The 15348-nt window shown below is 45.5% G+C and overlaps 1 protein-coding gene across 1 annotated transcript in view; it reads left to right on the top strand.

The window, feature by feature from the left end:
* The first annotated feature begins 982 nt into the window (after nt 1-982).
* Nucleotides 983-15348, top strand: part of PRG4 (proteoglycan 4) — a 17907-nt gene continuing 3541 nt past the window's right edge. The window contains exons 1-5 of the mRNA XM_009997854.1: nt 983-1079; nt 5336-5455; nt 8245-8355; nt 10209-13550; nt 15127-15218. Of these exons, the coding sequence (XP_009996156.1) occupies nt 983-1079; nt 5336-5455; nt 8245-8355; nt 10209-13550; nt 15127-15218 (3762 nt within the window). The remainder of the gene's footprint in view (nt 1080-5335; nt 5456-8244; nt 8356-10208; nt 13551-15126; nt 15219-15348) is intronic.

Raw genomic sequence — 15348 nt, 5'->3', positions numbered from 1 at the left:
CAGAACTTTTTGGAAAAGATACACTATCAGTAGCAGATAATATCTAAGCAACATTTCACAGGAAAGAAAATATACTCAGGATATTTCTTTAATGATTTTTTATTGCTATGCAATATCTAATGCTTTCCAGATGCACTCAGGACAATTTGTTCATTTCACTCAGTAATCAAAATGTGTTTTGACTAGTAAGTCCTTATTTAGTTTTTTCTGTAATCATTTTTCTTAATGGGAGTATTTTCCAGATGTTGCCTTAGTCTAGTCATCTGGGCCTTCTTCCAACTCCTGTGGAAAGTTTGCTGTCATGAGCTGTCATTGGTGGTTTTGGTTAACAAGCTAATTAGTTAACCCCAGCATATTTACAAAGCAATATATAAGGCATCTGCAAATCACCGAGAGCAGGCGTGCTCTGTGCTAGGTAAGTGTCATACCTCCCTCCACTCTGAGTGCTTGCATCAAAATGCTTTTCTTCAAAAAGGAAAACTATCATCTGGAACAGAAAGCCAGATGAGTTTTCCTTTTGAAAGGAGACTTAGTTTTACCCTACCTTGCCATTTGACAGACTTCAGTGGTAATATTTCAATGATAGATTATGATTTATAAACTATGCTGCTTAATAACTAATATTTTGACAGTATTTTTTTTACTTGACTTTTATATTTATGAGTATTACAGCCCTAGAAACTATTGTATTGAAGTGCATCCATGTGAAAAGGAGAAGACTGTGACTGTAATTTTCAGGAAATTCTGCAAGAAAATACTTGTTATTTCTTAATAAGGAATTTTCCCAGTCTTACTACAACATTGAACAGCTAATTTACTAAAAACCAAGCAATCAGCAATTTGTCCTTGAATAATTTAGGTATTAATTTTATGCTGTGATTAATACTAGTATCATGTATACAGATATGTACTGCCATGAAAAAAGAAACAAAACTGATGAATTGACTTGCGTGTAGTGATGTGAGATGATTTCTTTCTAGGGATGATGTCGTACCTGAAAGTAATGATCATATGGAACATACTTTGTGCATCCCTGGTGGTCCTTTCACTGTCCCTGATTCAAGAAGTGTCTTCTCAAGGTACTGTAACACACAAAGCTGAAGGGAGGGTGTCTAGGACAGCTGACAAATACTAAAAATGTTTCAAATGCATCTTCTCGAAGAATTCTGGCATTTTAGATTTATTCAAACAGGCACTATGATTCAGTTTTAGCATCACTGAATATTTTAATGAATATATTTTTGTACGTCATGGTCCTCTTTTTTTGAGGAATTACCTAAATATGAATATAATGCAAAATATGTATGAACCTACTTCTTTTTCTGTAGGCATGCTCTACAGATCCTGCTGCCCCCAGACTGAAATATTTAGCCCAAGTAATTTGCAATATGACTCAGGGAAGAATCTAGAATGAAAATATCCACATGATTAGAAATATTTAAATACAACAGGTTGAGGAAATGTCCACACAGTGTAAGTGTTTTGCCATGAAATGCACTGGTACTACCATCTCTGAAGCCCATTTTGGCACTTACTTGTCTAATACTACAGATTTTTATTTACTCCCAAAGGTCTATAATTGATTTCTAACTACAGCAGCACTGCATGGAGAAACAGAAGGACCTGCAGCCTGGCAAGTCCTGTGCTGTCACAGTTCTCAAGTAACTGTCTAGTAATTTCAGGGATAATACCGTGTATTACTTGCCGGCAGAAAACAGCTTCATTCCATGTGACAGTAGAAGACATAAGATTTGTGCATGTGAGCAGTTCCCCAGGGCACAGCAGATGTCAGATTAGATCTACAGGGCAGAGCATTCCAACACTGCACTCTCTGGAGTTGATAGGAACCTTCCTGCTATTTCCAGCAGAAGTCACCACTCTTGCCAACACCAACCAGAACCATTTAGGCTATTTCCTTAGAAATAACTTCCTCACTTACAAGTCATAACCTTAAAACAAATATTGAATGAAAAGGTATTACTTTTTTGGACTTCTTTATATTGTCTTTCCCCCAAGGGAAGAAGGGTGCAAGATACTGGGCATATCTCCATAAAGCAAGAGGGTTAGGTTCTCTGTTCAACTCCCTTATTAGAAGCCCGTTAACTTAAGTTCATTAACTTTGCTGTTTATTACCTTGTCCTGCTTCATTATTGGCAACAAACATTATACCTAACTGCTGAAAAATCACAATATATAATTAGTTTTGTGTATATATATATAATAATTGTCTTCCTTCATACATACACACCTGGTGTGTGTGCTGTTAGAAATTGTCTTTGGTGTTGTGCTGTGTGTTATTTCTTGTTATTTTCTCATTGTTCCTCAATGTTTCAGCTGATTATCTTAACTCTGCTTCAGCTTGCTGATCGTTCAGCTTCTTTGTTTGTACTTAGGGGCACTTCCCTTGCAGTCCCACACATTTAATTCCCAGAAGAAGCTGTTAGATTATTATGTTAGCAGAGACTTCAGTAGGAAGGGAGCTGTTCTAGGGTGCATATCTGCTCTGGCAGCAGAAGGTAACCAACAGCTGCTGAGCTTGAGCAGTTTGGAAGCAGATCTCCCAAAGTCTTGCTTACCCCCTGTAACCTGCACCATTTATTATTACTTAGCATCTTCCAACCCTGAGCACCCTAGTAGTAAGGCCTTTGTGGGACGAGCTTTTATGTCACTCTGCTCATAAGTCATCTCCTAATTAACAAACAGAAAGTACTTTATAAAAGATTGCAGGACCAGATCCCAACTGTTCCTAACCTCAGAGTTGATACCTAATTCCTCTCTGGCATCAGGGAAAAATATAATGTAGAGGGCAGGCAGACTTTGAAACCTGCCAATAAAAATGCTCCAGGGACCTGTGTTGATGATGGCAGTGCTCACCAGCTTGCAAGCAAAACTGATTTTATTTTGTTATAAATAGAAAACTACAAGAAGTAAGCTGTGTCTGCTGGGTACCATGGTGCAGGTGCACATCTGTAGCCATACACAGGGTGAACCAAGATGGAGAATAAATCTGCAAAACCAGAGTGCCTGGCTGATGCACTGCTTGATATACATCTGCATGGGCTAGTTGGGATGCCAGAACTGGCTTGGCTGTATTACTGAACCAGTCTGCAGGGACTCAACAGGAGAAACAGCAGAAGTTGGCCTGTAACCTGAGGTCCTGCTGCTGGTCCCCAGGCTGGCTCAGAGCACCCCTCTGACCCGCATGCCTGCAGGAGGTGCTGCCCCAGGCTCTGCAAATGGCAAGCAAAGGAATGGCATTCTGCAGAAAAAGAGAAACCTTACTCCCTTGCCCTTCAGCATTTCCTTACGTACCGTTCCTGTCTGGCAATGTTTACACCCATGTTGTGTGATTTTAGATGTATCAAGCTGTACAGGGAGATGTGGGGAAGGGTTTTCTAGAGAGCATGACTGCCACTGTGATTTTAACTGTCATCACTACATGGAGTGCTGCCCTGACTTCAACAAAGTCTGCACAGTGGGTAAGTTCCCATGCACGGCCAGCTCTTGTGGGCAAGGCCTCCCCCCCACCACACCAGTGTCTCTCCTCTGAATGTCAATGTCTCTTGAGTCGCTGCGTCCTTGCTCTCCTCTCATCCATGTATGGCTCTGCCCCTCACACACTCAGTGACCACCTCTCCAATCCATTCAGAGAAAAAGGGGTATTGATGTTACCACTGAGAAAAGGGCTTTGCTTTTCTGAAGAGCAGAGCTAGGCAACAAGGGGGAGAACAGTTCACCTGCTGCTTGTTTTCTTCTCCTGAGTGCATTTGTACTGTATCTGTTTGTCTCTTGTACAAAGAAAAAATCTGTTAAAAGCAAGCCTGGGGTTTTCCAGGAAGAAACACTCCAACTCAAATTTCAGAAGTCTGCAGGCTGTAGGGTCTAATCCAAAATGAGAAGGTGCCCCTTCTATAGATAGAAATTCACTCTGGATCAGAACTGTACCCAGAGTTGGATGAGTATTATTTTATACGCTTTACTTACATGCAAAACTGTACACTGAAAATAAATGCAGGTATTTCAGACTGTTCTACTGAGAGCTAAAAAATAGTTTCTTATGAATCATCAAAGTAAAAATATTAGTGATTTAGAGAACTGCATTTTGTTACACTACACAGTAGTGTACTAAACCAGAGCAATGTCAGACTTTGTTTATGAATAAGAATTGCCTTAATTCCAAAATAAAAGCAATTCTCACCGGTGCAAGTGGGATGAACGCACTGGCAGCAACAGACTCACTCCTTATCTACCCTGGCCAAAAGGCATCCAGACCCTGCCTGTGCAATAATCCTAATTTTGTTGGATAGTGATTGAACTGTAAAATGTTGCTTTATGCTCTGCATGCCACGAAGACCATTACTTTAGTAGAGACTTATGGACAGAAGAGACCCAGGACAATAAGAGCAGATCTAATGGTAAATTCTGGAAATACCAAGTGATAGTTCATTGTTGGCTCCATTCTATGCAATGCTGAGCATCCTTAAAAAATACCCACCTCAGGTCTAACCTAGTCACTTCAATTTAACAGTTCACTAAGTACCTATTAAAGGTACTGCTGAAGGATAATAAATATTAAATTGCCCTTTAAACATTTAGGGTCAAATTATGTCCTTGAAAAATACAGCAAGCATGTTTTGTCTGTAATTGCTGTGCACTTTCCAAAACATTTTGGTCATTATTGAATAGGAAACAGAAGTACTATAGTGACTGAAGTGATCAGAAGTTAACCAATAATGAACTTTCAAAAGCATGTGGTTATTCATTATGTCAAAATATCATAGATGCTCCTTTAGCACTAACAATTTAAGAACTTTATTAATTAGACTGGCATTTCAAAAACAGACATTTTGTGTAACTTCATTAACTCATTCACACAATTAAGTTGCAGTATTTGCCCAGGTACACTTGGCCGTGACCTGTTTAGGCAAACTGCTTCTCAGCAATACTCTAGTAGATGCATCACACTTGATGCAAATTTGTACCCTTTTGAAAACGCAACCCAGAATTTAAATACTTTTCTTGAGATAACTGCAACTTGTTTAGGGAAATGGAAGCCTATGATGGGACCTAGCTAAAGTGAACTCTGAGGTCACATTTTATTCCGCTACAAATTCTAAACTGTCTCAATACAATGCAGCAGCAAAGTGCAGTTCTGGCTCTACAGCCTGATCCAAGCCCCACAATTACACAAGTTCTGGATCAGACCAGAAGAACCACCTGATTTGATGAAGTTGCTCTTTACATCAGCTTAATGAAATGACTTCACTGTAGAAAGGTCCCAGCATGAACTGGGAGCTAGCCAGAAACACTGACCCTGGTGTCCTGCCTTTCACAGCAGTCTCCTGCAAAGGACGCTGCTTTGAACTCTTTGAAAGAGGACGCGAGTGTGACTGTGATGCAGACTGTGAGAGATACGGCAAATGCTGCCCGGACTACGCCGCGCACTGCAAAGAGGGTAAGACAACTCTGTATCACTGCATTTTTCCTACATATATTTAAACAAAGAAGCTTTGCCTTTTCATCAGATATTAACTCCGCAGGCTTTGTAGGACACCACAACCCAGCTACTGAACAAAAAAAAAAAACCCCAAAATACTAAGAATAATTTCAAAACGAAACTGGCCGTTTTCTCAAGCGCGGACACAGAGAGGCAGACATTCCAGAAACCATCACCAAGATACAGATTCTGAGGGTGCAGTTTTATTATGCCTTAGCCTCTCCTGGCACTAGCCCTGCTCCCATGCAATGACAGAAACATCCACAATAATCACATATGTAAGGCCAGGCTTTGCACATGCACTGCCTCTCACCTGCTTCAGTTACATCAGTAACAGGATCCAAGCTGGGGACATGAAGCTGGGACAGAAGCTGGGGGGATGGATGACACAGCAGAGAAAGGTCCAGTACATCTTAAAAAAGCAGCAGTATGAAAGAAGGTCCAATTCCTTTACATTCCCCACCCATCCAGAAGTGGAGAATACCTACTCTGTGCATTGGGACAGCACTACTTGGGCCTCCAGACCACCTGCTCTGGGTTACTGCAATCACTGGCAGCATACAGAGAGATATCCTAGCTCCCCACACCTTGAATCCAAACCAGAGGAGCAGCCCAGCACAGAAACCTGTCCTCTAGGCAGGAGGGAGGAACTGTAGGATCTGCCTGGATAGAAGCCTTTACACGTTCACGCTGCAGCAAGAGGAATTTTAATGCAAAGTGAACCTTTAGGCTGCAAATTCAGTTCAGGGAAGGATTACTCTGCCCCACAGACATTTTTGTTTGTTCCTTGCAGAACTTGATGGGGTTTTGCTAAGTTGAGTACTAAGGCACAGACTTGGAGGAGCAGTTTCACTTCATGTAGCTTTAGTGGCACCAGCAATTGAGTTCTAGGGCAAGAAAGCACCAACAGAATATGTTTAATTTTGTCATGTCCTTCAAGTTTCTGCTGCTTATGGTTCTAAATTTATTTCTGTGAACACACTTGGCAAACATGGCTTGGCACCAGGCTGCTGCATTCACAGAGCAGACAACCTGCAAGGCAGCCAGTTTCCAAAGCCTGCAGTTTAACAAACCAGAACGTTCAGATTATCATTTGATTCCCTTTACTAACCACTCCCAGTCCCAAGAGCTGGTAGAACAGCTTGGTTTTGTTACTTGTTGCATAGTAATTTATACTGAAATAGTCTGTATTCAGCATTTTTCACTGGATGTCTAGAAGAGGGTAAATGTCTCAGATGCATCTTGAGGTAAATGTGGTGCATTTGAGGCAGCTCCCTTTTTCTGCTGGAGCTTGACATGCATGGACATGACCATACAACAGCTGGTTCACTTGTTCTTCAGTTCAAATATAATGAAAAGTTAACCAACTGCTCATAATCTTAAAGAGTTTCTTCTATTATTTTAGTTTCTTAGCTTTGCTATTAATTTATATCAAAAAATAAACAACAAAAAAATCCGCCAACCCCAGCTGTGCCCAGTATTTAAGTAATTTTGCTACGTGTCAGTAAATCAGAAACCTGTTAAGCCTTTTGGAATAATGCATTAACTTCAGGCTACACAGTGAACTTTCATTCTGCTGTTTCTGCATCTTGGGAATACTTTGCTCTGTACAGTTGAGCCAAGTTTCCAGTGTACATCTTTCCGACCCTCCAGAAGACCCATATTCCCTGAATACATGTGCAGCTAAAGACTCAAACATTCCCCTCCTCCCCACTAGTGACTCCTCTGAAAGCTGATTCAGCTCCCAAAGTGATTTGATTCAATTTCTCTCTCCTTCTCAATAAAAGCATCAGAATATAGTCCAACCCCCAACCCTGCCTGCTATGAAAATAAATCCTTTGATACCATGGCCATCACTTTGACACACAAGTACTGCTCCTTTTGTAGAAAGCTGGTTACACATACCTGTGGCAGCTACCAGCTCCTCTGCTTGGATCACAAAGATCCTGCAGCTCCATCATGCTTTTTGCACAACTAACAATATCCTTCTACAAGGCTACAGCAGTGGGAAGAGAGGGTCTCACTCCCAATTGTACAATTTGTCCTGAGAATGAATTAAAAAATATTTTTTAGCTCTTACTGGATGCAAGTGAAATTCCATACTATCTTCAGAGCTGGAAAATCTGACTACTAACCTCCAGTTTCTCCTACAACTCAACCTACTATAAGTTAACTTAATACTTAGACCTTGCATTGTTTCTTTGGTCTGTTCCTATTTCATTGCTTCTGAGTCTTTCAAGGAAACAACAGCTTTTAAAACCTCTCTCTGAACTGATTGCTTACATGCAGAATCATCACATGGCTGAACTACACCATGACTGGTAAATGCTTGGCTAATGCAGCAGCTCTCAGAGACAGACTGCAGTGAGTCAGCCCCCCAACATCTATAATCAAAAAATAAGCTGAAAAAAAAAAAAAAAAAAAAAAAGCAACAAGTTTTCAGAATGAAGAGCTCCACTCAATCTTTTTTCCTGCCTCAAAACCCACATTAGCAAAGAATGCCTCACCTCAGACTTCCAGGAAACATGTTTCTCCCTCCTCTGGTGAAACACTGGGGAATCCAAAGGGTACTTTTCCTCCTTTTCCCCCAAATAATACTTTAAAGAATCCTCTATAGATAGAAAGAAACTCAGAATCACACAAAAGATGATCACTGAAATGTTGCAATCGCTTTCTTCTCCTACACTTGATATCAAGCACTTATAAAGAAAAATGCCCCCATTAACAGATGATTTTCTTTCTTTCAGCACACAAAGAACTTAATACTCCTCCACCAACCAAATCAACATCTAAAAGGTCATCCAAAAATGAGGAAAAGAAGCCAGAGGAAGTAACACAGCCCCATGAAGTGATGGAAGGTAGGAGAGCATGTGAATGAAACAGGATGGGTGTTACCTGGAGGAACATGAGAGACCATTTTCCTGCTCTGGAAATAGAAAAGAAAAGCGAGACATGACCAGACAGTTCCCAAGCTTGGAATCACTGGGTTTATAAACTAATTACCTCACCTAGACCTCAGGATACCGACTTTGGAGAGTTCACTCAGCACAGATGTTGGACTGTGGTGATGTCTCCTGTGTCTCTGTTGGATTTTCACACACATCTTCCAAAAACATGCCACGATGACAAAATATTGTCAGTTTTGGACCAAGTCCACAGCTGGAACAGGAAGGGTGTTGTATTTTGGGACAGTGATGAACTGGCAGGAGGGGGGCTGGAAAGTCTTCTAGCAGGGTTCTGTAGCTTTAATCAAGCCAGACCTCACACAGCTTTAGAAAACACATATAATTATCTTTTTCTGTTTGGAAAACATGTTGCTTTTCTGTGTTCTTTGATATTTTGTTCCAGCATTTTAAGGGATAAATTGGGAGATTCAGCCTGACCTTGCAACCTGAAGTAACAAGTACGAAATGAGAATGGAAGTCAATTTTGGTCAATTTTTAAATTTTTGTTTTAAATCTCAAATACTTGCCTTTCTGCTCTGGCAATTTCCTATTGCAAAAATCAGTACACCGGGTGAAAGGAAACAAAATTTAAGGACATTGAAATAACCATGAATGAGATTCCCCTTGGCCGAGGGTATTTCAGATACCCGGGGTGGGAGGAAAGCCTGTCCTGCAAGGCTCTGCTCACACCACACTGTTCCCACAGTGCTTTTGCACAGGGTTTGTTTCTCACAAGCAGTACTGTAAGTTCTCCCAGCCTGCTGGGACAGACCCTGCACCAGAGGTGCATCAGGCCATCAGCCATCAGGCCGTGACCACCAGCAACAGCTTCAATCTCTGTAGAGACGTTCAGCAGCTGAATGACACAGCCCCAAACCCCATCAGGGCTGCACGTGGTGTTTTCAGGTTTTTGAGAAAAAAAAACAACAAGCCAATTCAGTTGTAATGGTAGACAGCAACAAGCAGGAGCCCCGGATAAAAACCTTAAGTGAAAGGAGAGCTAGATGGCAAAACATCCCAGAGTAGCACTTGGAGTGACATTAAAATGCAGCAATGTTCACTGTTTGCTGAATATTGCTCAACTAACAACTGCACTGAGGTCAGTGGAACTACAGATACAAGTCTTAGCTGTAAATCACAAAGAGGAGCAACACCCAAGATACAGCAGGAGATGCAGTCAGGTGTCTGGACTCCAAAAGTCTGTTTCCCACCCCTTTCCCTGCCTCCTGCCTCCCAGCCCGGTGACGGGTGCAGGCCAAGTGATAATCAGGACAGAGAAGGGAAGTGCCTTGGAAAAAGGGCTGAACTTCATGATATGGTTCCCCTTCCATGAAAAAGGATGAGAACACCAGGTGGCCTCACCCCCTTAGAGCAGGTGACAGGTTGGCCAACAGGATTGCTTAGGACTCAGCCAAGCTGCTGCAAAGTCTGTGCAGACAACAGGAGCTCCTGTTTAGCCCAGTCCAGCTTAGCCTGGCTCTTCAAAATTATTCCTCTTTCCATAGGTACTTAAGACCATGAACTGACATTTATCGATTTAACCTAGGTTTCCCATAGATCTTTTTTCTTCCAGTTTAAATAAATGTTTCAACCACTTTAAAGCTAATTAAGTGCAATTTGTCATGGCAAAATTGTAGAGCAGAGACCATACTGGCAGCTATTGCTACTACAAAGATAAGTAGCTATTCCTAATTGGTGTAATACACATGTAATCGATGCACGTGCTGCAAATTCAGTGTCTTAACAATAACTGTTCATTCTCATAGATAGTGGACCAGAAGCCAAAGTGACCAGTCCTGCTCCAACTACAACCCCCCCTGAAACAACCACAACTGTCAAAGCAACTACACCAACTCCAAAACCCACTTTACCACCTACTACAAGTGCTACCACAGCAGCAACAACTCCTCTAGAGACCACTACGGTTCAGACAGATGCCCCTGCAACAACAGCGGCACCAACAACCAAGGCAGACCCTCCCACCACTCCCAAACCTGAAGACACAACCCCAGAGGCCACAGAGGTACCAACAACCAAGGTGGACCCTCCCACCATCCCTGAAGTAGAAGATACGACCCCTGATGCCACAGAGGAACCAATCACTGAGGCAGACTCTCCCACACCCCCCATGCCTGAAGACACAACCCCTGCAGCAACAGAGGAACCAACAACAGACCATGACTCTCCTACTACCCCCAAACCAGAAGACACAACCCCTGAAACCACAGAGGCACCAACAACCAAGGCAGACTCTCCTACTACACCAAAAGCTGAAGAGACAACCGTAGATGCCACAGAGGCAATAATAACTGAGGCAGATTCTCCCACAACTCCCAAGTCTGAAGATACGACCCGTGAGGCCACAGAGGAAACAATCACTGAAGTAGACTCTCCCACCACCCCCAAACCTGAAGAGACCACCCCAGAGGCACCAACACCCAAGCCAGACTCTCCCACCACCCCTAAACCTGAAGAGACCCCCCCAGAGGCCCCAACACCCAAGCCAGACTCTCCCACCACCCCTAAACCTGAAGAGACCCCCCCAGAGGCCCCAACACCCAAGCCAGACTCTCCCACCACCCCTAAACCTGAAGAGACCCCCCCAGAGGCCCCAACACCCAAGCCAGACTCTCCCACCACCCCTAAACCTGAAGAGACCCCCCCAGAGGCCCCAACACCCAAGCCAGACTCTCCCACCACCCCTAAACCTGAAGAGACCCCCCCAGAGGCCCCAACACCCAAGCCAGACTCTCCCACCACCCCTAAACCTGAAGAGACCCCCCCAGAGGCCCCAACACCCAAGCCAGACTCTCCCACCACCCCTAAACCTGAAGAGACCCCCCCAGAGGCCCCAACACCCAAGCCAGACTCTCCCACCACCCCTAAACCTGAAGAGACCCCCCCAGAGGCCCCAACACCCAAGCCAGACTCTCCCACCACCCCTAAACCTGAAGAGACCCCCCCAGAGGCCCCAACACCCAAGCCAGACTCTCCCACCACCCCTAAACCTGAAGAGACCCCCCCAGAGGCCCCAACACCCAAGCCAGACTCTCCCACCACCCCTAAACCTGAAGAGACCCCCCCAGAGGCCCCAACACCCAAGCCAGACTCTCCCACCACCCCTAAACCTGAAGAGACCCCCCCAGAGGCCCCAACACCCAAGCCAGACTCTCCCACCACCCCTAAACCTGAAGAGACCCCCCCAGAGGCCCCAACACCCAAGCCAGACTCTCCCACCACCCCTAAACCTGAAGAGACCCCCCCAGAGGCCCCAACACCCAAGCCAGACTCTCCCACCACCCCTAAACCTGAAGAGACCCCCCCAGAGGCCCCAACACCCAAGCCAGACTCTCCCACCACCCCTAAACCTGAAGAGACCCCCCCAGAGGCCCCAACACCCAAGCCAGACTCTCCCACCACCCCTAAACCTGAAGAGACCCCCCCAGAGGCCCCAACACCCAAGCCAGACTCTCCCACCACCCCTAAACCTGAAGAGACCCCCCCAGAGGCCCCAACAACCAAGCCAGACTCTCCCACCACTCCCAAACCTGAAGAGACCACCCCAGAGGCACCAACGACCAAGCCAGACTCTCCCACCACCCCTACACCTGAAGAGACCACCCCAGAGGCACCAACGACCAAGCCAGACTCTCCCACCACCCCTACACCTGAAGAGACCACCCCAGAGGCACCAACGACCAAGCCAGACTCTCCCACCACCCCTACACCTGAAGAGACCACCCCAGAGGCACCAACGACCAAGCCAGACTCTCCCACCACCCCTACACCTGAAGAGACCACCCCAGAGGCACCAACGACCAAGCCAGACTCTCCCACCACCCCTACACCTGAAGAGACCACCCCAGAGGCACCAACGACCAAGCCAGACTCTCCCACCACCCCTACACCTGAAGAGACCACCCCAGAGGCACCAACGACCAAGCCAGACTCTCCCACCACCCCTACACCTGAAGAGACCACCCCAGAGGCACCAACGACCAAGCCAGACTCTCCCACCACCCCTACACCTGAAGAGACCACCCCAGAGGCACCAACGACCAAGCCAGACTCTCCCACCACCCCTACACCTGAAGAGACCACCCCAGAGGCACCAACGACCAAGCCAGACTCTCCCACCACCCCTACACCTGAAGAGACCACCCCAGAGGCACCAACGACCAAGCCAGACTCTCCCACCACCCCTACACCTGAAGAGACCACCCCAGAGGCACCAACGACCAAGCCAGACTCTCCCACCACCCCTACACCTGAAGAGACCACCCCAGAGGCACCAACGACCAAGCCAGACTCTCCCACCACCCCTACACCTGAAGAGACCACCCCAGAGGCACCAACAACCAAGCCAGACTTTCCCATCAGCCCTAAATTGGTGGTTGCATCTAGGGCTACTGAGATTGTTAGAATAACCGACAAAAAAGACAAAACCACACCTAGAACTGTAGTTACTCCTATAACCAAAGAGCCAACAACTGTAGAGACAACCACAGGGAGCAAAGAGGTAACGACAGCCAAGAAAGACAAAACTACTGTGCTTAAAGACACCTTTACAGCAGCCAATAGGAAAGACACAAGTACTGTAAGGATGGTGACAACAGCTAAACCAGATGGCTCTCCTGAAGCTGTCACTACAGCAGCCAAATCAGAAGCAACTCCTGCAGGCAAAATGACAACAACAACTAAGCCAACTTTATCAGCTGCAGCCAAAGAGAGCACAGGTGCTATCTGTGTTGTTGTAGAGAGCACAACAGCTGGTAAAAAAGAGGTAACAACCATCAAAGAAACGAGCATCGGTCCTGAAAAAGAAATGGATGATGACACTGAAAAAGGCCCTACTGTTGACAAGGGAGATGAAACTACAGTTACCCAAGAGACCACTACAAGAGAGAAAAAAGACACAATAGAAGAAATGTTTATAATTTCTAATGGGACATCCAAGCCAACTATACATTTCCAGGAGGTGCCCGACACAAGAGAGGAGCCTTATCCAGCCAACTCTGAAACTCTGCCAGGAAAAGAAGAGCCTGAGACAAACAACAAGCCTTTAGTAGAGACTGCAGACTTACCAGCATTAACTGGAGAAACACAAGGTAATTGCATTTCAGTAGGTCAAAAGCACTGATAACTCCACCAGAGAGCACAACAAAACACGTGAGTAAAGGAGGTGCAAGACCTTTCTCTCTGGTGCCAGAAGAACGTGGCCCTCCTGCCCTGCTGGTCACCCATGACGATGGTTCTTCAGCTGCCAGCATCCTTGAACACTGGCACCTCAGTTCTCAATTGTGTTGCCATGGAAATTCTCCATCTAGTTTAGAGTGTGATCTTGTTTCAGTAATGGGTTTCAGTAACTGGTCCTGTTAAATACGCTTTGCTCTAAGTACTGTAGAAGATGCAAGCAGAAAAAAGTCAAGGTAAAAGAAAACAAATGTCTAAGTCCCATGAAAACAGTGACAGGGAGTCAGACTGAATGTCCACCAGGTACCTAACCTGGCATTCTGTAGTCACATACAAAAAGCTCTCACATAAGACATACAAGAACAGTTTTCCTTGTATTATCTTTGTGCTTTTCACCACAACGTTTTTCATGCCCACATTATTTACTTCAATCAGCTGTAGCCTTCAGGCTATTTTGTTTTAATCATATATTGACAGATATTTTGGAAGAAAAAAATAGATGAAAAATACTTGTATTTTTGCCCCAAACAGATCAATCCTTCCTTTATATTTAACTGAAAGTAAATGTAAAAGCTTTTTTAAGCAATGAAGGGGAGGTAGGGAACCCTCTACAGCAGCTTAGGGAAACACCAAGGAAACATCCCAGAGTATGAAGGAATCACTCGAGGAGCAGCATTTGAGGCATTGACAGGTCTGTTTCTGAACTGCAAGCACCCAGGTAAGCAGCAAGAGACAATATCCACAGGCAGGCAGGACAAAACTTCCCAAGAATCTCCCTCAAACGCCTCACGAAGCCCATTGCAGGAGCAGGGCCCGGGAGCTGCCGGCAGGGCCGGGATCACGCCCTCTGCCGCAGGTCACCTGTGAGGAACGTGTGTCCTGCCAACGAACAGGCCCACACAGATCCTTCAATGGAGCACAGTTTATTTACATTCTTGCAAGAACGGGTGACCTAAACAAGCAGGCACACCCATAGGCAGCTGAAGAACAGTTTCTATTCCCTGTTCCTGAAGCAAAGTTCCCTCCTCTGCTTCCCCACTGGCTGGGTACTCCAGGGTTTACATCCTCTCCGATGCTTCCAATGATCCTCTAAGTTTCCTCTAAGTTTCAGTGTAATTCTGACCTTTCTTGCCCCCTTGGCTGTCTCCCTATCACCAAAATGATCTGCACCTCCTGGTGTCATCCTGCCCCAAGGAGCAAGACAGAAGTGGCTTTGTTGGGTCTGATCTTGGCTACAAATCCTGCTCCATGGTCGGATCCCCCAGATGGAGCCCAATTCAGTCCCTCAGTTGCTTGGACCGTAAAACCACTCCAGGTGTCATTGGAAGGTGCAGATATCTCACTTATCTCAAACAAACTATACATTTCTAACAGTAGGATATACATATATATATATACCAAACCCGACACTACGTTTCTAACGCTAGAATGCAAAATCAACACTCCATGTCATTTCTAACACCACCCACCTCCAACCCTGCTGTTTTGCAGCGGTGCAGGACGAGAAGGACCTGTGCAGCGGGAAGCCGGCGGATGGGATGGTTGCCCTGCCCAACGGCACCCTGGCCGTCTTCCGAGGTGAGCAGGCCCAGCCCGTGCCCCCTGCTCCTCCCTCTCCTCCTCCTCCCTCTCCTGCTGTCCCAGGAGCCAAAGAGGCCGGAGGGCCCTGGTGTCCGGCGGCCCCCGCCCAGCCGCCGCGCCCCGTGGCCCCCC

Source organism: Chaetura pelagica, unplaced genomic scaffold (genome assembly GCF_000747805.2).
Source record: "Chaetura pelagica isolate M959 unplaced genomic scaffold, ChaPel_1.0 scaffold655, whole genome shotgun sequence".
In the NCBI taxonomy this organism is placed as follows: Eukaryota; Metazoa; Chordata; class Aves; order Apodiformes; family Apodidae; genus Chaetura; species Chaetura pelagica.
This window is presented reverse-complemented; position numbering and strand designations above follow the sequence as displayed.